This window comes from Pantherophis guttatus, chromosome 1 (assembly GCF_059756535.1).
Source record: "Pantherophis guttatus breed Tessera chromosome 1, ASM5975653v1, whole genome shotgun sequence".
Lineage (NCBI taxonomy): Eukaryota > Metazoa > Chordata > Lepidosauria > Squamata > Colubridae > Pantherophis > Pantherophis guttatus.
In genome coordinates this window covers 56248445-56275534 of record NC_142063.1, presented here as the reverse complement: position 1 = coordinate 56275534, position 27090 = coordinate 56248445, and the positions used below count along the sequence as shown (strand labels likewise).

At 39.8% G+C, this 27090-nt stretch overlaps 1 protein-coding gene and 2 non-coding genes across 3 annotated transcripts in view; 1 reads left to right on the top strand and 2 right to left on the bottom strand.

The window, feature by feature from the left end:
- SEC23A (SEC23 homolog A, COPII component) overlaps positions 1–18642 on the bottom strand; it is a 35317-nt gene extending 16675 nt beyond the window's left edge. The window contains exons 1-9 of the mRNA XM_034418054.3: positions 18079–18642; positions 11331–11567; positions 8474–8531; positions 6568–6654; positions 4654–4890; positions 3273–3352; positions 1823–1967; positions 1335–1493; positions 731–846 (exon numbers count right to left, since the gene is read on the bottom strand). Coding sequence (XP_034273945.1) covers positions 731–846; positions 1335–1493; positions 1823–1967; positions 3273–3352; positions 4654–4890; positions 6568–6654; positions 8474–8531; positions 11331–11551 — 1103 coding nt within the window. The 5' untranslated portion in view covers positions 11552–11567; positions 18079–18642. The remainder of the gene's footprint in view (positions 1–730; positions 847–1334; positions 1494–1822; positions 1968–3272; positions 3353–4653; positions 4891–6567; positions 6655–8473; positions 8532–11330; positions 11568–18078) is intronic.
- A 4775-nt stretch (positions 18643–23417) lies between these two features.
- On the top strand, positions 23418–23581 carry LOC117666184 (U1 spliceosomal RNA). The gene has a single exon (XR_004591662.1). It is a non-coding gene; the product is annotated as a U1 spliceosomal RNA (small nuclear RNA).
- Positions 23582–24109: 528 nt separating this feature from the next.
- LOC132710828 (U1 spliceosomal RNA) lies at positions 24110–24273 on the bottom strand. The gene has a single exon (XR_009621555.1). It is a non-coding gene; the product is annotated as a U1 spliceosomal RNA (small nuclear RNA).
- Between the last annotated feature and the right edge of the window lie 2817 nt (positions 24274–27090).

The window sequence follows — 27090 nt, the reverse complement described above, 5'->3', positions numbered from 1 at the left end:
GATTTAGGGGAAGAGATGAGTGGACGGTCCCAAATGAGTCAAGCAATACCCATAAATCCTATTTAGCAATTTGAGCACATTTTAACCTAATAGGCAGGGGTGAAATGCTCCCGGTTCAGACCGGATCACTCGATCCGGTAGCTATGTCAGCGGGTGGTTCGGAGAACCGGTAGCAAAAATCCCTGCCCACCCTCCCATGTCCAGCTGAGCCGCGCAATCATCAGGGGCTTTTTTAAAAAAAATTTAAAAGCATTTTTTCTACAACCCCTTCGGCCGAAAAAATGCTTTTAAAAGTAAAAAAAAAAAAGCCTCTGATGATCGCACGGTTCAGCTGGGATCATCAGAGGCTTTTAAAAGCATTTCTTTTACAACTTCTTCAGCCGAAGAGGTTGTAGAAAAAAATGGTTTTAAAAGTTTTTTTTAAAAAAAGTTGGCCACGCCCACCCAGTCACATTAACCCCCCCCCACCAAGCCACGCCCACAGAACCGGAAGTAACAAATTTTATATTTCACCACTGCTAATAGGGCTCCAGAATTAAATGATAGAACTTAACTTTTGAGAAAATAAAATCATATTTATGAAGTCTATTCATCATCAAAAGCTTTTGCTTGCATACTAACTACATATGTTCATATATGCAAATCCAGTTGGCACATACAGTGAATGTTTTTAACCGTTTATTGAAATAATATTTCTTTGGTAAATTATATACTTTCATATATTACATACCCCGTGTAATTAGGACAACATTTCATCTCCAAAAGACCAGTCTGATCTAATGCACAGGCATAGATGTCAATAACATGACCTGTTGTAGCAGCACGATTTGCAAGAGCTTCAAAATGCTATACAAAAAAATATAATTTTTCCAAATTACTTGAGTTTCTATAGCCATTCATTAACACAGGGTATTCAGCTCTTTCACAAAAAGATAAATATTAAATACTTTACATCCTTTTAATCCTTCTCAGTATATTTTGATAGTACTGACTTGCTGTATTTCTTTCCATGATTACATAAGATAAACAAAAATGTCAACAAAAGATTCAAAATTATATCTATTAAGCATGCTATACAAACAACTCATGGAATATATTTTTATTATAAATTGATATACTGTCCATCAATATTAATTTAATTTTTCTAGTATACCATCCGAAGCTTATAACTGTCAGAATGTTTCTCAGAATATTGTTAGAAAGATTGTAAACATATTAAAGACTTTTTTAATTCTGGAAAATATATATAATCTAAGGACGAGATCATTTTGGAATGTATCAAACACACTTCTTAGCTAACATAAATGAAAAGTAGCATTTATTGAATCTCTTACCTTAGTACCTTTTTTAACATATTTGGCATTATCTTTTTCAATGTCATGCCAAGATCTTATAGGGAGCTTAAGTTCATCTCCCACAACCATCCCAGGCCCCTGGGTAGCCGGTCCACCAATAAACATCATTATACGAGCACCAGTATTAGGGAAAGTACACTGCAGGATAATAAATACAAGTCAAGAAACAAATGAGCTTCCTGAAGCCCAAAATATTCCATTGATATTTAGAACTGTTTATTCATGCTCTAAAAGGAATTGCAGTATCAAGTATTTATTTATTAATTAAATTTGCTGTCCATCTCACTGTCCAAATTAGATATGTAAAGTTGAAAAATAATTATTGCTCAAATTTTAGTATATTTGATACTTGTGATAAGAAAATGTTTCATAAAATTATTTACTATCTTTAAAAAGAGTTATCTTTCTAATTTAAATCAAACTCACATTAACTTAATTATTTTCCTATATCAGAGATAACTTGTTACCTCTAGCAGTCCTACAGCTATCGAAAGAGCCACTCCTGAAGATCGCAAAGGTCTTTTCCCCTGGGGAACAGGCCAAGGATCTCGTTGCAGTTCACCCAAGAGATCCGTGAGATTCATGTCGATTTTCTGTACTGGTTGTAAGAATCTAGAAAGAATAAAAACAGTTTTGTTCTTAGGGAAACTATTTAAAATTTTCTTTTTTTCAACTGAGAGGTAAAATTCAGCCTCACAAAAGGAGAAATCCATTCTATGAGTTCTTCCCATTTACCTACACCTGTCTCCCACCCAAAATCTGTTCTAAAGAATGTTTTGACAATGAGTAAGAGGGTCAAAGGAAAAGAAAAGAATAATGCCAATGAGAATATTTTGGATTTCATTTTGGAAAATATGCACTATACTGTTCTACAATCTCAATTTCTCAAATATGATTTACATTCATTCTGCAGTTATCAAGCTTGTAAAATTGTAATCTACTGCACAACTGAAAAAGATCATAATTCATGACAGGATGAAATTCTCAATCTGTATTTATTTAATATGCTGATCATTTGGAAGAAGATACTATATGTATATATACATACACACACACACACTTTAAAAGAGGAAGATATGGAGAGAAGCTAAGGATGGGCTGCTTGCAAGAATGGTGAAGTCAGTGACTAAGATTTATCTTGCCTTCAAAGTATGAGTCCACATCATGGGATTGTTGAGGTCTTGGGCTCTGTCTGCTGTTACTCTGCTGACTTGCTGTTACCAAGTTGGTATGCAGTAAGATCATGCACATCCACCATAAGATGAAGCAGCTGATCTAACATGTATAACCAAGACCTGGATGGTTTGGGAGGGAGGAATTTCTCTCTCGATGATATTACCACCTACGTGTCAAGTTTGGCATCAGCCACAAGCCCAGGTGGGGTGACATGGGTTGGAGTGGCAGTTGGTTATCCATGAGACTGAAGACTTTCAGTTATCCTGTTCCACAGATGAACAGATGTGACACACTCTGGTTGAAGCTGGGTTCTAGGGAGTAATTGGCTTGTTGCTGTTATACCAGACTCCCTGCACCACAACAAAATTCCTATCTGAGTTGCTAAATTCTTTCAGCAGACTGGCAGTAAAGTCTCCAAGGTTTATAGTTCTTGGAGACTACAATCTGCTCTCAGGTGGTATGGAAACAGAGTCAGCTCAGGAGTTCATAGTCACCATACCACCAATGGATATAACCCAAGTTATTCAAGAGATCAACACATACCAGATCAAATAATATATTGTTTTGTTAGTAGCCTACACTAATCCTTTTGGTTCTTAGCCAAAATAAATAAATAAAAAAAAAGAGGATTAATGCTGGTTCATAAGGGTTCAGCACTGATAAAATAGAGTAATACATAACAAACCAGAACTTAGTGTAAAGCAATTTAGAGTACATTTTTTAAAAAATAAAAATTGATACCTGTTAGATGGTGGTGGCTGTTGTACCTGAGGACCACGACCCACTTGTGATACATTGATTTTTGTAAGTCCTAGCATTTCCTGTGAACAGTGTATAACAGAACAGCTATATATTTGGCAAATCACTCAAAATAACTACCCATATGAAATTGGCAGAAAGAATAACCTTGAGGAGAGGAAGAGCCGTAATCAAGACATGGGTCAGATTTAAAAAATCTGACACAAAAATATAATTTGAGACATGATCTTTCCTAATTCTCATGAAGATCTCCAAGACAGACCAAACTTGGGGATCAAAGACATGCAAGACAATATAGTAGTAGGGTTTTAGTACAGGGTTATAGTAACAGAATCTTGCAAATCTGAATGTGCTTTCCTCCTCTGTCCTTTTTTTCTTCATGTGAATTAGAGAGGATAATATCGGAGATGCTTTCTGAAATTACATTTCTGCCCCAGATTCAGATTTCTTTTATCTGACCATTGCCTTGGTTGTAATTCTTCTTACTCCTTGAGGTTATTCCTTCTGTTCATTATATCAACAGTGCTTATTTAAAACAAACCTACAAGCATTATTGACTAAGAGAGCTGCCATCCATAACCCAATTTGGAATATCTTGAATTAAAAAAGAAAAGTGCATTTTTCTAACTCCCCAGTAATCTATAGTCTAGCCTTGTTTAAGGATACTTAGCTCTCTGCCTAAGCAGTTCATTGCTATGCTAATACCTCTATGTTGCTACCTTGAAGTTTAATATAGATTAGTAAGATTAGCTTTTTGTTTTCATTTTCAAGCAGTTATCTGGCTTCCTTTTCTGAATCCTATTATGTCCCCTTATAATTAAGAATCAAGTTTGAGCATGAGTTTCTAACATACCTGTCCAAGGCTTCTTTTCCCATCTGCTTATACAATTCACTCATTACTGAGCTTTCAAGTCTCAAGAAGAAAAAGGAAAAGGATTCTAAAGCCGGACTAGATGGAGACTGTGGGTCCAGCTAATACACCCTCCTACTTCAGTATTAGACTCCATGTATGTGTGTATAAAGTTATTGAAGTCATTACAAATTTTTAATAAATCTGTATTATATCTTTCCACTATTTTTAATAATCTTAAAGTGGAAAATTATGAGTACTAGTGGCAACTTTAAAGTTGAGCATGATACACTGACAGTACTGGGCAGGTAATTCAAACTTTATAACATTTCCCCTGACATTTAAGAACACCATTTAAACATTTTTTTTAAAAAAAGTAGGTGAAAATCAGAAAATACACTTTTATCTTCTGAACTGCAATACTTTGTTCAATACAGCAGACAATTTCTTCTTCTATTTTCCAAGACACAACAATCACAGAATAAGTGATCAAATTAAATATCAGATAGCTACCTGAAGTTGTTTTGCAGATAGATCCTTTGTCCCTCTGAACACATAACTTTTGGAAATGCCTTCACAGCCAAGCTCGTGAACTTGCACCATTCTCCCAAAAGTAATAAGCCCTACCAAAGCAGTAGGAGGTAGGAGACTTAATGACATTTGCATGGATTCTTTCAAAGCTTGCAAATCTTCATCTTCCATGCAAGTGTCAACAACATAAAGAAATATCAAAGGCATCTGAGGTCCACGCTTTAAGTAAAATGAAAAACATTGTAATATTAATATTAATTCACAAAAGAACCATGACAAATTAGCATGTAATACAGATCATTGTCAATAGTGTTATTAGACCAATAATGCCAAAACCAATTTTGGAGTGCTTGTTCTCTCTTTCACTAATTAAAACATTTAAGTGTTTGACACTGCACTACAGGTAGTGCAATTTACGTCAATGAAGTCCAAAATTTCTATTGCTAAGTGAAACATTTTTTAAGTGAATTTTGCTCCATTTTACGACCTTTCAAGCCACAGTTGTTAAGTAAATCACTGTTGTTAAATTAGTATCCTTGTTATTAAGTGAAACTGGCTTCTCCATTGACTTTACTTGTCAGAGGATCGCAAAAGATGATCACATAATCCATAGCAAATGTCATAAATATGAACCAGTTGCCAAACATCTGGATTTTTGTCACATGACCATAGGGATGCTGCAAAATTAGCTGTAACTGTGAAAATTAGTCATAAGTCACTTTTTTCACTGCCATTGTAACTTTGATTAGTCACTAAATGAACTATTGTAAGTCAAGGACTACCTGTATAAATAATATAGCATATAATTCATTCTCTAAAAATTGTTTCAAATGTAATAATCAAGTCACATCATTTTCTATTTGATAAGAATATTACAAAGCCCAATAATTCTAGAAAATAATTTATAACCAAATAAAATAAAACAAATTCTGAAGAGTGAATTCTCTTTCCCAACTATTTTCACATTAATTACCAAACCACAGATTCTCACAAAGTATGTCAAACTGATTACAATTCTAGAATAATCTGTGTTTCCCACTGGAAATTGTGTATAATTCAATGGCAAATTAAGTTTAGAGTGGGAGTATGCAACAACGTTAAAACAAAAACAAATTGGATAGAAAACTATCCAATGAACTATCCAGTTTAACATGGAAAGCATTACCAGATTATAAATCCACATATGAATTTGTACTGTATCGAGTGTTGATTTCTTCTAACATTAAACTTTTAGTATCTGAGTTTCTCAATGACTTGCTAAATAAGGATAGAATTTTTAGAGTAGACAGAAATTCACTCATCTTGATTTTAAAAATATACTACATCGTTTATTGCCATTAATTCTTGCATATTATATTTGATTTTAATAATATATGAATTGTTAAATTGACATCTTAATATATAGACTAAGATTACTTTGAAAATGTTATTCAGTTTTATAATATTTATAAAACTATTATTGATTTTTTGCTTTCCTATTCTTATTCTTATTCCTATTCCTATTCTTCTTTCATAGTTAGGTTTTTTTTAAAAACAATAAACAAATATTCACAAAGATGTATTGAGTTCTGCAAATGTAGAATTTGAGCATATTTCTGTGCAATTCAAGTTTATGTTGTTATACTGTTCAATGTGTTAAGAACAAATGTGATAGGTAATATCTATAATGATATGAGAAGTATCTATGCTGTTGTTACAAAATAAATCATACCATCCTATGATATACCACATCAAATTATGCCAAACAGTGAAAAGCATAATTTTGATTTATTCCATTATTTTAACAAACGATAATGCATATTGTTATAATATGCTGCCATACTGGCCATCACAACTTCTCCCTCTACTATTGTTCACTAGCTCAACATTCACCTCTAAATTTTTAATCATATTTACCTGTACAACATATTCAATACTAGAAAATTGCGGTAAAAGTTCTGCAGGCTGGTTCATCTCAGATATGCCAGCATATGTAGGAGGAAACTGAAAGAAAAATGACAGAAATGTTCATATAAACCTAACACATCACATTCTGAATTTTATTACTATCCTTATTTCTATTTGTGCATCTTAATATTCATACCATATCATTCTACCTGAAATCTTTCAGACTTACCATTCATCATTTTAGCCTGGGGTGCACATCACAATAAGGAAAGCTAGTCCTCAATTTATTTTTGGACTTATTTTGATATTAATTAGAGTGGCCGAGGATTGGATTCAACGGAATGGCTGACAACAAATTGCTATTTGTGTTCTTTGGTTTGTTCAGTGACCACTCAAAGTTAGTGTCATTGAACAAATGGTACTTACAACCAGCCCTCCTTGGAGTTCTGGGCAATGCGGCACCCACACAGTCATATGATCAATATTTGGGTTCTACACTTTTCATCACCTGCTGTTTGCCACATACTCCTGCTACCTCGCCCCCCCCCACACTGCCACTACCCCCAATCGACCTTCACAGTCTTCTTCCTCCTCCTGCAGGGCCAGTATGCAGGAGCTGGGCAAGAGTGCAGCCCTGGGATATACACAGCAAGTGCAGCAGGATGGACAGAGCCTTGTCAACTGAAGGGAGTTTGCCAGGCCCTACAGGGGAAGAGACAGCAGGGTGGCAAAGGGAGGAACTCTCCATTGTTAGGCTATGCAGGAGAGGAGGTGGCTCCCCAGGTAAAGGTGGAGACTATGCAGGAAGTGCTGCTCAGGGTGACAGCAGAACTGGAGGAAGCGGAGGGACAAGAGCAGCAGAGCATATGTCAGAAGTGCCCTGGGAGAACAGGTCTGTGGGCTTCAGTGCACTGAAAGCTGCTAGTCCTTTGCAAGGCTTTGCAGAAGGAAGGCTGAGCCAAGAGAGAACAGAGGGACCGCGCCTAGGTTGACAGTAGGCTTGCCTCCACTCCTTGCTGAAGCCTGGCAGGCTGGTTCTCCAGGACTGCCTCCACACACTGCACCTCCAGGAAGTTCCTAGCCTTCAGCTTCCTCTAATTCTGTTGTCATCTTGAACAGCACCTCCCTCATTGCTTCCACTTTCACTGTAACTTTTCCTGCCTCGCCTGGTAATGGAACACACCATGCCTTGCTGTCCCATCAGACAGGCTCAGCAAGCTGACTTCAGCAGGCAAGGATCTGTTGCGGGTCTTTACCCGTGCCCAGTGCCTGGATCCTAAGCCAGCAGCAAATGGAACAAGATAATGAAGATCAACTAGAGAATAGGAATAAGACCAGAAAATGCAGGGTGGCCAAAATGACAGTGATGGAGATATGAACAGATGGGGAGAGTTGAAGCAGAAATGAGTGTAGTAGGCATGAGATCCTTGCCAAATGATGGCATGGTCCTCGCCTAACAACTACGATTGGAACTGCCATCACTAAAGGGTGGTTACGTGGTGCTTTACCTAGTTACCGTTTTGCTTAATGATGGAAATTCTAGTCCAATTATGGTCATTCTAGTCCAATTATGGTCATTAAAGATTATCCATATACTTTATCAGAAAGATTAATCTACATTTGACATATAAAAAATTACTAATACTATTTTGCTTGTCAAAAAATGTAATCCTTTTTCAACAAAGATAAGAAAATGACACTTCTTTTCCAGGATTTACAGTTCCTTTTTCTTTACTTACCCAACATTTGCTCATTAACTATTATTTCAGATTTAACATTGATTCATTTCTACATAACATCAAAATGATTTTCACATTTTTTTTATTTTTACCATGCTATCACTATAATATCTGTAAGTTTAATAAAGCAAAAAAAAATGTTAGAATAGCTGGGACAAATATAAGTGTTGACTTACCTGATTTCTCTGATAACAAAAATTGCAAGCCCATAGTTTTGCTCGATAATCAACCTGGCTACAAACATAATATTAAATGTTTCAATAAATTATGAGATAATGCAGTTTCAAGCTCAAATCTGAATATAGATTACATATTTTCATCTCTAGATTTTATTTAACAAAACTTATTAAATTTGACTCTTTGGATGCTCTATTTTAGCTCCTCTCTAATTAGTTTTTGCTGGGCTAAGTTCACTGTAGAATCAGTTCTCATATATTGTAGTACGTTTATGCAATACTAATTTATTCATATACAAATGATAAAGAAAAAAATGTTTGCATAGCATGATTTACACATAATTTTCCTGAGTTTCAATATGGCATCAATCAGAAATGGCAAATGAACATAGCAAGCTATAACCACTTGAACACAATAGTTAGCTGCTTTATTCACTGTTTACTCAAATCAGTTACCACATATATGGTACTTTGTTAGTGTCTATGGCAGCTCTCTCCTCAATTTTGGAGTATTATTACAGCTCAGCTGTGCTTCTCCCCCCTCCAAATGAGTACACTAGTTGAAAAAAATATACCAAAGAAACATGCTGATGATAAAATTTCAGGCAGAGAAAGAAACAGAAAAGCTTTAGCATCACAGAATTATTTTGAAATGTTCAAACTTCTTTTGAAATAAATGAAATGTGTGACATTGTGCGTGGTACTAGCAGTACTAGAAACAATCAGAAGAAATGCTGAGAAGATAACAGGAAGTTTTTTGCTGAGGGTATTTTCTGCAATAATAAAAAATAATTTACTACAAAGACTATACATACATTGTTCAGATATTGTTTTGATGCAATTGGTTTTCATTGGAAAACAAGCCATCACAAACTGATATTTCAGGGAAGGAAGCATTTAAGCTCTAGGATTCAAAGGTGTTAAGGATAGATTGACTATAACGCTTAAACTAGCAACCTGAAACTGAAGCCTCTAACTTTTTATCATGCAACCAATTACTAAGCCCCAAAATGGATATGGTCATTGGTGTCTATATCAGACACATTAAAAGGGGGTAAAAGATAGAGCAGACCTTATTTAAACTTCTACTCAACATATCTGAGGATATCTTAAACTGAAGAAAACAAAATTGAAGTGTTTATAAGAGCAAAACTGTGATTTTATTAATCTAATTGTTTTGGACAATACAGGTATTCCTCGACTTATGACAATTGAGCTGAAACTTTGTTATTAAGCAAGACAGTTAAGTGAATTTTGACCCATTTTACAACTTTTCTTGCCACAGTTAAGTGAATCGCTTCAGTTGTTAAGTTAGTAACACAGTTGTAAAGTAAATCTGGCTTCCCCATTAACCTTGCTTGTCAGAAGGTCATAAAAAGTTATCACATGATACCCCCCACAGGACACTGCAACTATCATAAATGTGAACTAGTTGCCAAGCGTCTGAATTATGATCACTTGACCATGGGAATGCTGCAATGATCCTAAGTGTGAAAAATGGTCATGTCACTTTTTCAGTGCCTTTGTAACTTTGGTCACTAAACAAATAGTTGTAAGTCAAGGACTACCTGTACATCAAATCATCCTTTGGCCATTACTGAGCTCTCACCAAAAATTAAAATCCTATTTTTATTTCCTCAAATAACAATACTTTTCCAACCTCTCAATCAGAGAATTACTGCTATCAATAGAATATATTGCTCAGGGCTAAACTATGGAGTCCTTGGAGGTCTCTGAGTTTGGTTGCTTCTTGCAGTATGTTTCATAACCCAACTATGTAACGTAATTGGTGCTAGTGAAGGGAGACGCTGCCACCTATGCATCTACTATAGTAATACTCCAATCTAGGAGCTACCAAGGAAAGTAGCAAAAACTCCAGTTTTGTTGATTTTGTACATTGTTATATAAGATGGCTATCACAGCTACTGAGGATAAAAATGCACAGTTCAATTTTTGCAGCAATTCAACATAAAGAATGCAATTTGTATTATTCTGTAAGCTCAAAATGAGGTTAAAACAGACTATTCTCATAGTGCTTGGTGGACCTTCTGATTTTATGTATAATTTGAAAGGGGTTGACCACATAAAAGTGTTTTCCAAATAAAAGCAAACTGTATTGCTCTCACTCAGCAGGCTGGGTTTGACAGTGGAGGAAGAGGACAGAGGAGCTGTTTCAATCTCATGCAAAGTAATTTTCAACCAAAGAACTGCAACAATTTATTGATGAAGGTCAAGTAAAGTCACTGTCCAGCAAGCCACCATAAAAAAGCATTCTGCTTCAGTTCTAATTGCATTTGGGAAGAACTTGCAATATTTAGAAGACAGTGCAGAAAGGAGAATAGCAGGCCATGCATTTTAATCTTATTTAAAGCCATATAAGCAGCTATTTACAAGAGAAGCATGTGATGTGACCATATTCATCTAAATCCTGCATCTGTTCTTCTTCATCATTGACGGTCATCCTTTTGTTCCATTGTCTTCGTAAGTCTTCAGCCTCAATTCATCTTTTATCCCTCAAGCTGTTTTCACTTATTTTCAAAATGAGTCTAAATTTGCATTACTTATGCATTTAATATGTTTTTCAACTACGTAAGTACTTTAATAGGCTTATTGTGTTTAGTAATATTTGGGTTGAGAATGTGTTGTCATTCTTGAATGATCTGCCCCAACTTCATTTTTTTCTATAAGCTCTGTTATTCACATTGCGTAACAGTACATAGCACCTGGGTTTCTAGGAAACAGCTATAACGCTATACAAAGACTGACTGCTCATAATTGGTAAAATTGGGACAAAGCAATCTTTTAATCACAAGACTAATAACATGTCAGCAAAACCAACAATATTTATTGGAATTACCATAACGGATTTAGAACAGCACGGCAGGTAGTGCGACTGCAGAGAACTGGCTCATATTGAATGGGAGGCAAATCAGGACGCTCTTTTAGTGGTGTGAACAGAGAAGCAACTGGAACCACCATTCTTGTGGCTTCAAGACGACTGGAAGGCCACACATTCCAGCTGAATCTAACACCATCTCTATCTTCATTTTGCTGAATGAACTCCAAGAAGGTTGTCATTATGAAGCTCTTGTATCTGTAGCGAAAAGATATATTGAATTTAACCATGCAAGTTCTTGAGGATAAATTAAAAGCAATGCAATACTTTTAGGGCAGGGGTCCTCAAATCCCAGGCACAGGCCCACTACTGGGTCCTGGCCTATTCAGAACTGGGCTGCGTGAGGTGCTGACCGGAACATGCACACTCACAGCTTAACTTGTGTGAGCAGTGGGCCGGCACATGCTTGCCAGCCCACCACTTGCACAAGGGTTGCGTATACACTAGCCCACCACTCCCACAGCCCAGTTCCCCTCTTCTCCTCCCCCCCCCAGTCAAGTCGCCAAGCCATAAATGTTGGTGACTTCTATATTTAGGGAATTCATGTACTTTCATTACCAGTCATCTGGAAACCATGAAAATTCCTGTCTATCCATAAAACTATAGAAGGAAAATGAATAACAATTAGGAGTCTCTGTTCTCTTTAGTAACTATTTCACTGCTTAACAAAATGGAAATTTGGACATTTCCAAATGCACAAGCACATGTACCTTAAGCAACGGTTTCACTCCAAAACATTACAACAATTCTGAAATTATAGTAGGTGTTATCCTACTATGTAGCTTCATTTTGAAAAATCTTATTTTGACAAATTATCATGGTTATCACTTGCATTCATTTGAAAACAGCCTAAAAGAACTGCTGCATTTAAACTAACAAATTCAACCTAGTTTACTCTGCAGTATACATCATACATTCTTATGTGCTAACCAAGGACAATTGTTATAGTACACAAAACTTGGAACCTATTTAGTGCAAACTCAGTAGCAATATGCAATAGAAACAGAAACCAGAGCCCACCTCTTCTATTGGACAGAATGAATTAAATAAAAGTAACTATCTAACTACAATAGTACTAGGTATTATATTAAGATAAAGTAAGAATGTCTTAATCAAATAGGCATTTGAAGTACAAATCAGGAAAAGGTAGGATAAAATGCTGGTCATAGGAGTTACTGAGCTTCATGATATTTGATGATATCTAAAATTCCCTAGAAGCAGGTAGGTAACGATTTTACATGTCATGGCTGCTCTCTGAGGAACTACTAAGGGAAAAATAAATTATGTATAGATGAACTGCAGTCGTGATACAGTTATTGTTTCAGTTTCTTGGATATTTTTCAGCAAAATAGTTGTGCTATCAGAAGTTTAATACAGCTATTTTTTTCACTTTTAAGCAGAAAATGGGGCCACTGTACTAAACTTTATTACCATCAAATTTCAAATTTGTGCAAGGGATCTCTGGATCTGGTGATTTATCATCATTAACTCATTAACTCTGCATGGATTTGCACTACCCCAGACTGATTCAGTGGACAACTTGCACAATTCACAATTCCTGCTCAAAAGGCAGGTGGCAGTCGTGGCTAGGATGGCCTTTGTGCAACTTTGTGCAACTTTACGTTGTGCACCAGTTGCATCCTTACCTGAATCCTGGGGCCCTGTGCATGGTTACTCAAATTCTAATCATATCTTGGCTGGATTACTGTAATGCGCTCTACACGAGGTTACCTTTGAACCAGGGGTGAAATCCAGCAGGTTCTAGAGAACCAGTAGCGGAAATTTTAAGCAGTTCGGAGAACCGGCAAATACCACCTCTGGCTGGCCCCAGAGTGGGAAGGGAATGGGGATTTTGCAGTATCGTTCCCCTGGAGTGGGGTGAGAATGGAGATTTTGCAGTTTTTAGTGCAGTTTTTACTAATATTTTAATGTCAGTTTATTTTAATCTTTTAAATTTTTTTCAGTTTTTTCTATAATTTGTAAGCCACCCAGAGTCCCTTGTAGGAGAGCTGGATGGCATAGAAATTTAATAAATAAAAAATAAACCATTACATCAACCACTACATCATGGACTTAATTCTTTCTAAACATATTTATCAGCTATATGTCTATTTATTACTGTAGTCAAACAATTACTGTAATCAATTCAAAGTCCAGGAAACAACCTTCTGCACATATTCAGCTATCCCTTTGAAAAAAATATTTAATTCTATTTCAATATGCCTAGTCAAGCTGGAAAACAGATGACTACAAATTAGTCCCTTGGGGTATAACTTGTTTTTTCTGCAAATCCCCATGGAATACGTTACACACAGTTAATATTCATGTCTTTCAATCTCTTAATTAAAGTACATAAAATCTTAATTTGTCAGATTTTAAAATCTGATACAGTACTTTTATATTTGAAAAAATCAGATATTGCATAATTTTCTTGTTGCCTTTTTTCACTCTTTAAAAATGTAAGTTTAAGGTACTTGTAATTACAAGGGAAAAAGAAATGACATTGTATAGGTATGTATTACAAGCCACACAGCCAAGCAGAAGAAATAGATGAACTTTTTTTTATAAATCAGTTAGTTGAAGTATCCAGGAAACACATACTGTAGTAAAGAGGAACTTTACCCTGACAGGTTCCTAACATACATATCACCCAAAAGATGGAGAGGTTACTAAAGGATCAACTACACTGGATAATTACTAATAGGGATGAAGTGGTCGAGGAAGTGGAAATTGTAGGAACTTTGGAAGAGAGTGACCGTATCATATAAGGATTCACCATACTGCATGCAAAGGTAACTGAAGAAGGACTAGTGTTCCAGATTTTAAGAGAGCTGACTTCAACAAACTAAGACAAAGAATAAGAAGGATTCCATGGATGGAAATTCTAGCTGGAGAAAAAAATCAGGATGCATAGAAAACTCTGAAAAATGAGATAATAAAGGCCCAAACAAAAACAATATCACACAGAAAGTAAAACAAGAGACATTTGACGAGACCAGCATGGTTGCACAAAGAACTGTATGACAAGCTGAGGGACAAAGAGGACAAGTATAAAGAATAGACAGAGGGTCTTGTAACCTGAGCGTATTACCAGAAAATAGCACAATTTTACAAGGACGGAATCAGGACAGCTAAGGTTCACGAATGAGCTAACACTTGCAACAAATACCAAAAATAACAAGAAAATTCAATATGTAAGGAGCTACAGGAAAGTCAAGGAAATGGTTGATTCACTAGGAGAAAATAACAAAAAGGTGACAGTAGGGAGAAGGCAGAACTGCTTGATTCCTTTTTTGCATCTGTCTTTTTGCAAAAGTAAAAAAAAAAATAGTCCAACCTATCAAAAACAGCAACCTGGGAAACAAAAGAGAAATGTAGGTCAAAATATTTAAGAAATTGGTTATTACTGCCTTCTTTGATAAAGTGACTAAATTAATGAACCAAGGAAATGCTGTGGATACAGCGTACTTACCGTGTTTCCCCGAAAATAAGACAGGGTCTTATTTTCTTTTGAATCCCAAAATAAGGGCTTGGCATTATTATCGGGGGGGGTCTTATTATTTCAGGGGTGCAGGAGGCCCTGGACCGCCTGCGCACTCACAGCCGGGAATCCGGCAGAGAGGCTCCCTTCGCATGCCACCATCAAGCCCCTCCCCTCCCATGGTGTGTGTGTGCACGTATGTAGAACGCGAGCGGCCCGAAGGCACCAACCCACGTGAGTGCCTGTCCCCACCTCCCTGCTTGCGCGCCTCCTACGCCTCACCACGTCGATGTGGGCGAAGCCGGAGAGCACCAGGTCCTTGAGCTTGTAGCCAATGCCGCCGACGCCCACCACCAGCACCCGCATGGAAGCCACAGCCTGGGCCAGCTCTCCCTGCAGGGTCCAGCTCCAGCCATCACAATAGAGTGGGAAGCACACTCCCCGAGCGGCTGCTGTCCTGGCTGGGGTTTGGAAGCCACAGAGGCAGAGTTTGGGGGAGAGAAAGAAAGACTTCTGCTGCTTTCCTTGCATGCAGCCAAAAGCGAGGGCAGGCGGGGGCTGCAGGAGTTCACAGGGATGTGTCTGCCTTGGGAGGGTTGGTGGGGTGAGCGACCTGTGTGTGCGTGAGAGAGGGGGGACTTATTTTCAGGGAGGGGCATATATTTAGGCCAACCCCAAAAATCAGGCTTGGCCTTATTTTCAGGACATGTTCTATTTTCGGGGAAACATGGTAGATTTCAGTAAGGCATTTTGTAAAATAGACCACAGCCTATTTCTCAATAAAATAGAACAATGTAAGACAGACAGTATCTCTATCAAAAACATTCAACTTGTGATCCTTAATGGAACTACATCTATATGGAGGGAAGTATGCGATGAGCTTCTTCAAGGTTTTATCTTGGGACAATTGCTCTTCAACATCTTTATAAATGACCTAGATGAGGGGATTGAAGGGGCACTTATCAAATTTGTTCCCATCACAAAGCTGGTGGGAACTGCTAACACTTCAGAAGATAGAGTCATGATTCAGATTTTGAATTTTGACAGGTTTGAGCATTGGGGCCTATCCAACAAGATGAAGTTCAATGGCAAGAAAAGTAATATCCTGCACTTAGGCAGGAAAAATAGCTGCACAGATACAGGATAGGCAGTACTTGGCTCAACAGTAGTACCTATAAGGGGGATCTAGACCACCGCTGAAGTATGAGTTAGCAGTGTGCTGCAGCTGTCAAAACAGCCAACACAGTCCTGGGCTGGGCTGGGCTGGGCTGGGCTGTATCAACTGAAGGATAGTATCAAGATCAAGGGATATGCTCTACACTGCACTGGTAAGGCCACATTTGGAATATTGTGTTCAGTTCTGACACTTCACACAAAAAAGATACTAAGGCCCTAGAAAGAGAAAAGGAAACAAAGATGATAAGAGTCTTGGAAGCTAAATCTTTCTATGGCTTCTTTAGAATGGCTGAAAAAACTAGGTATATTTAGACAGAAGGCAGACATGATAACAATACTTGATGACCAAGGGAAGAGATGTCAATTTATTCTCCATAGCACCTGAAGTAAAGATAAGAAGCCACCTGGAAATAAGGAGAAATTTCTTGACAGTGAGAACTATAATCAATAGAACAATCTGCCTGCCAGAGTTGTTGGTGCTCCATCACTGAAGGTTTTCAAGGAAGGCTAGGATAACCATTTATCCAAGATGGTACGATGACTCCTATCTTGGCAGAAGGTTGGACTATAAAATCTCCAAGACCCCTTCAAATCCTATGAAGTTCCCCTTCATTCATCTAACATCTTGGCTTACAAAAGCTCAAGCCATATTTGCTACTGTCTGATTCAGAACTACATTGTTTTTGAGGAACATATCATACATGTATTATTTTGTACAACTGGCAATATTTGCCACTAGCAGCAGAGTGAGCAAACACACTTGAATTTATAAAAAGTAAATATTCAAGTTTACAAAAATCTACTAAGCTTCTCCCCCCCCCCAAAAAAACCTAATCTAGTCCTTTCTTCTCTCTTTCCCGCTTAATGTTTTGATTTTAAGAACCTCTTTACATTATTCTACTCCCTTTTTTACTGACACTTTTTCCACAGCCTACTTCCATTTTAAAAAAGGACACTGATCTCTCTCTCCCTTTTCTGCTTTAGAAATAGGCTTAATATACAGATAGTCCTCAATTTACAGCAGTTCAAAGTTACAGCACTAAAAAAAGTTACTTATGACCATTTTTCACACTTATGACTGTTGCAGCATCTCCATAGTCACGTGATTTACATTTGGATGCTTGACAACTGACTCACATTTATGACAGTTGCAGTGTCCCAGAGTCCTTTTGCAACCTTCTGACAAGCAATGTCAATGGGGAAACCAGATTTACTTCACAACCGTGTTACTTATTTAACAACTGCAGTGATTCACTTAACAAAAGTGGCGAGCAAAGTCGTAAAATGGGGCAAAACTCACTTAACAAATTTCTCACTTAGCAACATAAATGTTGGGCTCCATTGTGGTTGTTTGTTGAGGACTACCTGTACACGATCTCACCTTGGGATGATGTCAGAGGTTAGATTGCAGAGATACAACTCAATGCAACTAGGAGGATCAGACTTTAGACCTCCCTTCCAGAGAAGATGGGATGGTCAAAGACACAGAGAGAGAGAGAGAGAAAAAAAAAGAGAGTCCAGCTCCACATGATAGTTCCATGATTCTCTAATGTTCAAACACGCCCACTTCAACAGGGAAGCAGAACACTCACTGATCTGCCCAATTCACACCCACAATGCCTTCCTTCCCAAGTTGGGAAACCCTCTCGCCGAATGTCGGAAACCCAATTTGGGGTTTAAAGCTACGTTGGGGTGGGGGGGAGTGATTGGAAGAAGAGGAAGGGAGAAGAACGGATAAAGGCGGGCAGGACAGAAGATACTGAAGGGGAAACCTCCACCGACACCAGGCTAAACGATTTCAAAGGAAGGGAAGCCCCTCCAGCTTTAAGCCCGCGAGGACATCTTAGGATACTGGGCAAAGGAGCGCGAACGGCATCCCCTCCGGTAAGGGGAGTCGACGGGCTCGGAAGAAATCGAAAGAGACCCCTTCTCCTTTCCCGCTCCCTATACTGGACCGGTGGGTGCCCCCCCCTCAGCTTCCCCGGCCCAGACGACGAGGGACCGAGCCTCCTCGGTGCCGCCTCCATCCGTCCTTCCGTTCACGCGACTCACCTCGGCTCCGCGAGCCTCCAACCGCCTCTCTCACTTCGCTCTCGCGCACACTAAACCCAGCAAGCTGAGCGCCGCCGACGCAACAATCATGGCTGAGGAAGGGGCGGGGGAGGGGGGAAAGAAACCGGTGCCACGTCAAAGGGCACAGAGCGCGCGAGAGGGGCGGGGCCGCGAGCGACGGGCGGGTCTGGAGTCGATTAGCTCCGCCCAGAGCGGCGGGAGAAAAAAAAAAGAGCAGAGGGAAGCCGACGAAGGGGCGTGGCTGATTGCGAAGATCCAAGCGAGGCTGTTGCGTAAACTGAAAGGGGAGGATGTTTTCGCTTGTTGCGTCGTTCGGGGGCTCCACCTCCTTCAGCGCCAGGTCCTCGCAGTCTTATGAGACGCCGGGAAGCCTTCTTCCTCGCCTCGCTTTAAACGCCCCGTCACTGAGGGGACTTCAACACCAGCAGTCTTTTCCTTCACTGCATGTCCTAGCTGGGCGTTCATATAAACCAGGGGCGGGGAACTATGGCCTCTTTATGACCCGTGGACTTCAATTCCCAGAATTCCTGAGCCAGCCACGCTGAGCCGGGCTGGCTCAGGAATTCTGGGAATTGAAGTCCACAAGTCAAAGGGGCCCTCGTTCCTCACTTCTGATATAAAACTCTTGAAATTCTGTCCACAGAATTAAGACAGTATAAAATTGCATTTAGAGCAGGGGTGAAATCCAGCAGGTTCTGACAGGTTCTGGAGAACCGGTAGCGGAAATTTTGCAAATGCTACCTCTGGCTGGCCGCAGAGTGGGATGGAAATGGAGATTTTGCAATATCCTTCCCCTAGGAGTGGGGAGGGAATGGGAATTTTGCAGTATCCTCCTGAAGTGGGGTGGGAATGGAGGTTTTGCAGTATCCTTCCCCTGTCACGCCCACCAAGCTATGCCCACAGAATCTTGGTAGTAAAAAAAATTGGATTTCACCACTAATTTAGAGTACTCTTTTTCAAACTTGGTGACTTTAGGATGTGTGGACTTCAACTCCCAGAATTCCAGCCAGCATGTGTGAAACCACATACCTTAAGTCACCAAGTTTGAAAAACACTGAGGGAGTCTAGAAAGCTGCTGTGATAATCAGATGGATCCACATTCAGTATCCTTGTGTTGAGGAATTGTCAGACTCAATGCTGCTTATGGTATATCGCTGCCTTCTGTAACTCTATGTTCTGCAGGAAGTCCTCAACTTAAGATCACAACTGGGACCAGAATTTTTATTGCTAACCAAGGCGGTTAAGTGAGCTGCGCCCAATTCTACCTTTTTTGCCACAATTGTTAAATGAATCATGCAATCCTTCACTAAATCTGGCTTCCCTCATTGACTTTGCTTGTTGAAAGCCTGCTGAAAAATCCACAAGGGGTGATCACATGACCCTGGGAAGCAGCAACCATTGTAAATCCAAACTAGTTTGCCAAGCACTCAAATTTTGATCCCATAATTGTGATCATTGGGAGATGCTGCAATGGGTGTGAAAGAACTGGTTGCAAGTCACTTTTTTTTCAATGGCATTGTAGCTTTGAACGGTTGCCAAACAAATGGTTGTAAGTCAAAGATTACCTGTAGATGTTTTCTTCAATGAGGCCTTTCCCACTGGCACAAACACCCAGTGCCATCATCCCGATATTTGTTCCTGCGTGCTCTGTTGTCTTTGCTTTATACCCCTGCCTCTGAGAGAGTTGGCCTTAACACATCCTTTAGCTGTACATTATATTCAAACAGTGGTGGTATTCAGCAGGTTCTGACCAATTCTGGAGAACCGGTAGCAGAAATTTTGAGTAGTTAGGAGAACTGGTAAATACCACCTCTGATTGGCCCCGCCCCCATCTATTCTCTGTCTCCAGAGTCCCAGCTGATCGGGAGGAAATGGGGATTTTGCAGTAACCTTCCCCTGGAGTGGGGAGGGAATGGAGATTTTACAGTATCTTTCCCCTGCCACGCTCGCCAAGCCACGCCCACAGAACTGGTAGTAAAAAAATTTGAATCCCACCACTGCATTCAAATAGTATTTCCTCCAGTATTGCAACAACATGCAGAGCAGCCAGAAAGTATTCAGTCTCTTAAACTGGTCACTTATTATTTGGAAGGAAATAGGTCGACTACCGAGGCAAGAGAGGCAGGAGCTGGATCAGCAATGGGACTGTAAATATGGAATTTTCAGAAACCTCAAGGTTTTCTGAAACTCAAGAACCAAAGGAGAGCATTACCTCAGCACCTGGAAAAGGCCCTACAATTTGAATCATTGTCATGCAACTTTCTTTGTTGGCTGATAGTGATGGAAATCATACTTTGAGGAATGCCAACATGCAAAAAGCTAAATTGGTATGTCCTCAAACCATGGCTATCTTCACAAGATGCACCAAACTACAAACTAGCCAACCACATTTTAGCATGGAGCGTTGTGCAATCCCACCAATGGGGTAAATTTATGGTCCAGTATATCATGCATTGCAAATCCAGAAAACTGGATTGTCATAACCCAGACTTGTTTAGGCAGCACAGCCAACGTTTCTGATTATCATCAATGGGAAACAAATACTGACAGTACTTACTTGTTCTGAAATTTATGGCATTTACTGCTGTAAAGTCATATGCCAAAGCAATTCACAGCTGCCCCAACGAGGGGGTCCCAAAATATAGAATTTCTATTGTCAATCTGAAATCGTAGTTCAACATTATTCAAAGAAGCACAGGTTGCACAACATAAGTTTTTCATAATCAGTTCATATTTAATTTCAATTGTAATTTAACCAGTAATTTTAGTAAGATTTTTATTATTTATTTTATCCTTAACTAGCATGAGTGCACAATGGGTGGAAAACCACTGAATTATATTTTATGTATATATAATTAAATATGCCCACAAAGAGATGTATAACTGGCAGTTGAAAATTATTATTTTTTCTTTCTGTCCAATTCTCCTAGACTGTGTGCTGTTTTCTTGGGAAGGTTTTTCAAAAATGCTTTGCCACTGCCTCCTTTCTAGGACTGAGAGAAAGTGACTAGCCCAAGATTAGCCAGCTATTTTTGTACCTTAAGGCAGGGCTAGAACTCGGGATATCTGGGTTTCTAGCTTGATGCTTAAACATTACACCAATTTAACTCTCTGTATTAGTCTCCCCTGCAATTATTCTTCTTAAAAAATGAAAAAAATAAATAACAGGCAGAATATAATACCTTAAATATGTTTACTGAAAATTAAATGCCATTCTGGTTAATAAATGTACTTTCAAATAATTGCACAGGAGTTCCAAACTCTTATTTTCAGTGCATGTGCATATTCAACATACAGTAGCAGTGCCCAACATCTTACAATATCTTGAATCCCTGGGGATCTATACATGGGTCTTTTTTGTAGATTTCAGCTTGGCATTCAATATTATCATTCCAGAAATTCTTCACTGTAAACTGATTCAGCTAGCTGTGCCTGTCCATACTTGTAGGTGAATTATTACAGTAGCTTTTTGACAGATAGGAACCAACAGGTGAAGCTAGGGAAAATTAGATCTAATACCTGGGCAATTAACACAGGGTGTATGCTTTCTCCATTGCTGTTCTCTCTATATATCAATAACTGCATCCCTAAGGATCCCTCTGTTAAGGTACTGGAGTTTGCAGATGATACAACAGTCATTGGTCTCATTCAAGACAGTGACAAGCCTACACATAAACGGGAGGTTGAACAACTGGCCCTGTGGTACAGCCGGAACAATCTGGAGCTGAACATGCTTCAAACTGTAGAAATGAGATTGGATTTTAGGAGGATCCCTCCTATTCTACTACCTCTTACAATATGAGAGAACACAGTATCAACAATAGGGACCTTCAAGTTTCTGGGTCCTATAATTTCCCAGGACTTGAAATGGACACCTAACATTAGAACCATAATTAAAATGGCACAACAAAGAATGTTCTTCCTGTATCAATTCAGAAAGTTCAGACTGCCCCAGGAGCCATTGATGCTGTTCTACAGACAAATTATTGAGTCTGTCATTTGTACTTCTATAACTGTCTGGTTTGATACAGCAACCAAACAGGACAGGTACGGACTCCAACAGATAGATAGTTAAGTCTGCAGAAAAAACAATTGTAAGCAGTCTTTCCATTGAAGACCTGTATATTGTGCGGATCAGAAGGAGAGCTGAGAAAATACCATATCTACATTCTAGACATAAACTGTTTCAACTCCTCCCCTTGGGATGCCACTATAGGCCATTCCATGCCAAAAGAAATAGACACAGGGACAATTTATTTCCTCATGCCATCACTCTACTGAACACCTAATTCTCACATTACTAAGTCTACATAATTTACCTATGTTATATGTAGCATTATTATCCTTCTTATCTTGTTTACTACCCCCTTATTGAGATGGTTTTTTTTAATGCATTGTAAACCACCCTGAGTCTCCGGAGAAAGGCGGCATATAAATTGAATTAATAAATAATAAATGATGATGACTGTTGCTTTACTATGTACACTGAGACCTTCTGCACCAGAGACAAATTCCTTGTGTGTCTACGCTTTATTCCTATTCCATTCCATTCTACTGTAAATTATATGAAGCTTGACTGTTTAGGAAAAAAGTTAACTCTTCAAAATCTCCAGGTTAAGAGGGCATAGTAACAGAATATTTCCTTCTGCGAGTCCTGAGTCTGTCTGCACCTAGCTTGGATACATGATCTCCATCCAGCGTTAACGCCGTGTAGGAGAAAAGCTGCTCGTAGCTCCAGCCTAGCGCATCTCTCTTCACTCTTCCCAGCCGAAGAGCCCAACTCGTGGCGGTCCTTCTTTGGAAGGGAGCTGGGAACAAACCCCCCATCCCCCGCCACGACAGGCATCCGCCGAAAAGATGCTGTTTCGGAGTTGCGGAAGCAAAGAATTTAGTCATGCCAAGCAGGCGGGTAAGCGCTGAGCTGCAAGCGGCCGACACACAAGATGCCTCTTCCATTCCCTCGGGGATTGCACAGCGTCGGATCGAAGCACACGAGAGAACTCATCAGCGGTCTCCCTCCTCCTCCTCCTCCTCCTCCCGCGTCCAAGTCGCTCTTCAGAAGGACGAGCGAGAGCCAATCGCCAAGCAGGAGAGGTTTCCCGGCACATGCAAATAAGCATTCCCGCAGAGCATTGTGGGAAGAGCGCGAACCGGAGCTCGCCTCCGTTGGCGACACGGCCGGTTCCTCCGGGAACCTGATCCGCTCAGGAGAAAAGGTTTGCAAGGGTGAGGGTAAAAGTCCGGCGGAGCATTGCGGGCCACCGTGACCTGAAGTGAGTGGAGCGATGGTGGGAGGGCGTCCCGGCGCGAAGCAAAGCATACTTACCTGGCAGGGGAGATACCTTGATCATGAAGGAGGTTTTCCCAGGGTGAGGCTCATCCATTGCACTCCGGGTGTGCTGACCCCTGCGATTTCCCCAAATGCGGGAAACTCGACTGCATAATTTGTGGTAGTGGGGGACTGCGTTCGCGCTATCCCCTGACTTATTTGGTTCAAAAAATAGAATAAAACTTTAAGAACATTAGTTCGTCGTGATGGTTTTGCGAAGCATTTCTTATTTGCGTTTTTAAGTCTGGTATTTATGTGTACTTTTCATATACAAAAAAAGCATTCATTTAAAAAAGCTGTTTAGCAGATGTAATAAAGTTTACTCATAGTACTATCCGTTTAAGTCATGTCCGACTATTGGCGATTCTTTGGACAAGGTCTCCACATACTCCGGTTTTGCACTGTTTTAAGAGTTTCAGGTGCTTTCATAATCTCCCACTCAACGTGTTCTTTGTTACCCAAAGAACACGAAATCCTTTCAACCTGCCAGGTCCACTAAGCATAGCTCTTTCTTCCAGCGAGCAAAGGGGACAGCAGACACGGATGGAAAAGGAGCAAAACAAAAGCAGACTGATTGAAAATTTCTTAAAACCACCTGCACGGGTAATGATTAAAATACAACAGCATTGAAGCCTTTAATGCAGTCCAAAACATTTTATTCTAATTTTGAACCAAATAAGTCAGGGGATAGCGCGAACGCAGTCCCCCACTACCACAAATTATGCAGTCGAGTTTCCCGCATTTGGGGAAATCGCAGGGGTCAGCACACCCGGAGTGCAATGGATGAGCCTCACCCTGGGAAAACCTCCTTCATGATCAAGGTATCTCCCCTGCCAGGTAAGTATGCTTTGCTTCGCGCCGGGACGCCCTCCCACCATCGCTCCACTCACTTCAGGTCACGGTGGCCCGCAATGCTCCGCCGGACTTTTACCCTCACCCTTGCAAACCCTTTCTCCTGAGCGGATCAGGTTCCCGGAGGAACCGGCCGTGTCGCCAACGGAGGCGAGCTCCGGTTCGCGCTCTTCCCACAATGCTCTGCGGGAATGCTTATTTGCATGTGCCGGGAAACCTCTCCTGCTTGGCGATTGGCTCTCGTTCGTCCTTCTGAAGAGCGACTTGGACGCGGGAGGAGGAGGAGGAGGAGGAAGACCGCTGATGAGTCCTCTCGTGTGCTTCGATCCGACGCTGTGCAATCCCCGAGGGAATGGAAGAGGCATCTTGTGTGTCGGCCGCTTGCAGCTCAGCGCTTACCCTCCTGCTTGGCATGACTAAATTCTTTGCTTCCGCAACTCCGAAACAGCATCTTTTCGGCGGATGCCTGTCGTGGCGGGGGGTGAGGGGGGTTGTTCCCAGCTCCCTTCCAAAGAAGGACCGCCACGAGTTGGGCTCTTCGGCTGGGAAGAGTGAAGAGAGATGCGCTAGGCTGGAGCTACGAGCAGCTTTTCTCCTACACGGCGTTAACGCTGGATGGTGATCATGTATCCAAGCTACGTGCAGACAGACTCAGGACTCACAGAAGGAAATATTTATATATCTTAAGTATATATAAATACACCATATAGTTAAACTATGAAATCTGTAGCCCAGAGCTGCTAATGGCAAATAATCAGGACAATCTTGAAACGAAGAGTAGGTTGTGAAGAATCAGTTCATCTTATATAGTTTCATAGCCGAATGTTGTTTTGAAACGTATAGTATATGGGGGACATAATAATAATGTTAGAAAGAAATGTGTAGCACATAGGGGGTGGTGTGGAAGGGTGGTAAAGTATTACATAATGTGATATTAATTTGGATTTCATCTTGTAGAAGCCATGGGGGGAGGGGAGGGGGAGAGGGGGTTAGGGAGCGGGGAGGGGGGAGGGGGAAAAATTTGTATTTGAAAAACTTTTTCAATAAAAAAAAAAGAATCAGTTCATCAATGGCTATTAATAGTGATGGCTGTTCATTACCTTCCTTGAGACACCATGCTATAAACCTCCTTGCTGAGATACAACAAGCATACAAACCGGTTCAGATTTGTCAGTTTTTTAAATGCATTCAGATGCCCAGTGTGTCAGGGCCGCACTAAATGCGCATATGGCTTGATCCAACTGTACTTTTTCACAGTCCTTAGTTGCGGATAAAGAGTAACGGCAGTGAATGCGTACAGCATACAGTAAATGATTTCCACTTGTCTAATGCAGCCTGAGGCTATTCAAATAAGTTATTAATCCATTATTCCAAAATTTGGATCAATATTCCAATATGCTGATCCATATAAATCTGGCCAATTAACATTATTAGGAAAGTGAAAGAGAAGCATATTCATAATTGATCTTCAATAAATGTTAAATCCAATATATTTCCAGCTCCTATCCCAATATACCTACAAATATTACTTTGAAAACTTCAGCAGTGCCACAAGATTGTTATTGAATGTTAAAGCTATTATCGCTGGAAAAGAGCTAATGAATGATAAAATACCCTTGTGCAAAATGTACTGTTACCAATAAGGAGTAAATAATCAACTTCAACATCTTCAGTGCTCATTTTTTTAAGGTACAAGTATCTCAAAGCACAGAAAAAGTAATAGTTTCTTTTATTCGCATTTTGTGTGAATCCAGCCAATGTAGTCTGAAATTGTGTACAGCTTAAATATGATGTGTGATACCAGGAATTACATCCTAACTGTTCTGTAAACCCTGCAATAAATACTATTAGCTAAACTGGATTGATGAGACCAGTTTGATCTAGTGGTGAAGGCACCGCACTAGAAAAGAAGATACTAAAAGTTTAGTCCCACTTTAGGCATGAACATAACTGGGCGACTCTGGGCCAATTATTCCCTCTCAATTCATGCCAATAGAAGTGCAGAGACTATCTTAGGTGGTTGCCAGGAGTCAACACTGGCTGTATAAAAAATGGTGGGCTTATATAAGATTCAGTGCCAAAATGCCACTTTGTCTGCAGTCTGGCTCAAAAACGCATTTTATCCCTAAGTTTTTTAATTTTTTTTTTACTTTTATTTATTTGTCAAGTACGTATTAGATAATATATATAAGTATAAGCATGAATTGAATATATAAAATGAATACAAATAAGGGGAACATTAGGACCGGGATGGTAGGCACGCTGGTGCTCTTATGCACGCCCCTTACAGACCTCTTAGGAACGGAATGAGGTCAACAGTAGACAGTCTTAGGTTAAAATTTTGGGGGTTTGGTGATGAAACCACAGAGCCAGGTAGTGCATTCCAGGCATGTCACTGTTGCTGAAGTCATATTTTCTGCAATCGAGTTTAGAGCGGTTCACTTTAAGTTTGTATCTATTGTGTTCTCCTGTATTGTTGTGGTTGAAGCTGAAGTAGTCATTGACAGGTAGGACATTGTAGCAAATAATTTTATGAGCTACGCTTAGGTCATACCGAAGGCGGCGTAGTTCTAAGTTTTCTAAGCCTAGAATTTCACGTCTCGTGGCATAGGGTATTTTGTTGCGAGCGGAAGAGTGGAGGACTCTTCTTGTGAAATATTTCTGGACACACTAATGTCCGATATGCAGTGCGGGTTCCAGACAGATGAGCTGTATTCGAGAATTGGTCTAGCAAATGTTTTGTATGCTCTGGTAGTTGAACAGGGAGGCAGCCCCATCAGGCTTCTCCAAGTCGGTGCCCTCCATACAAA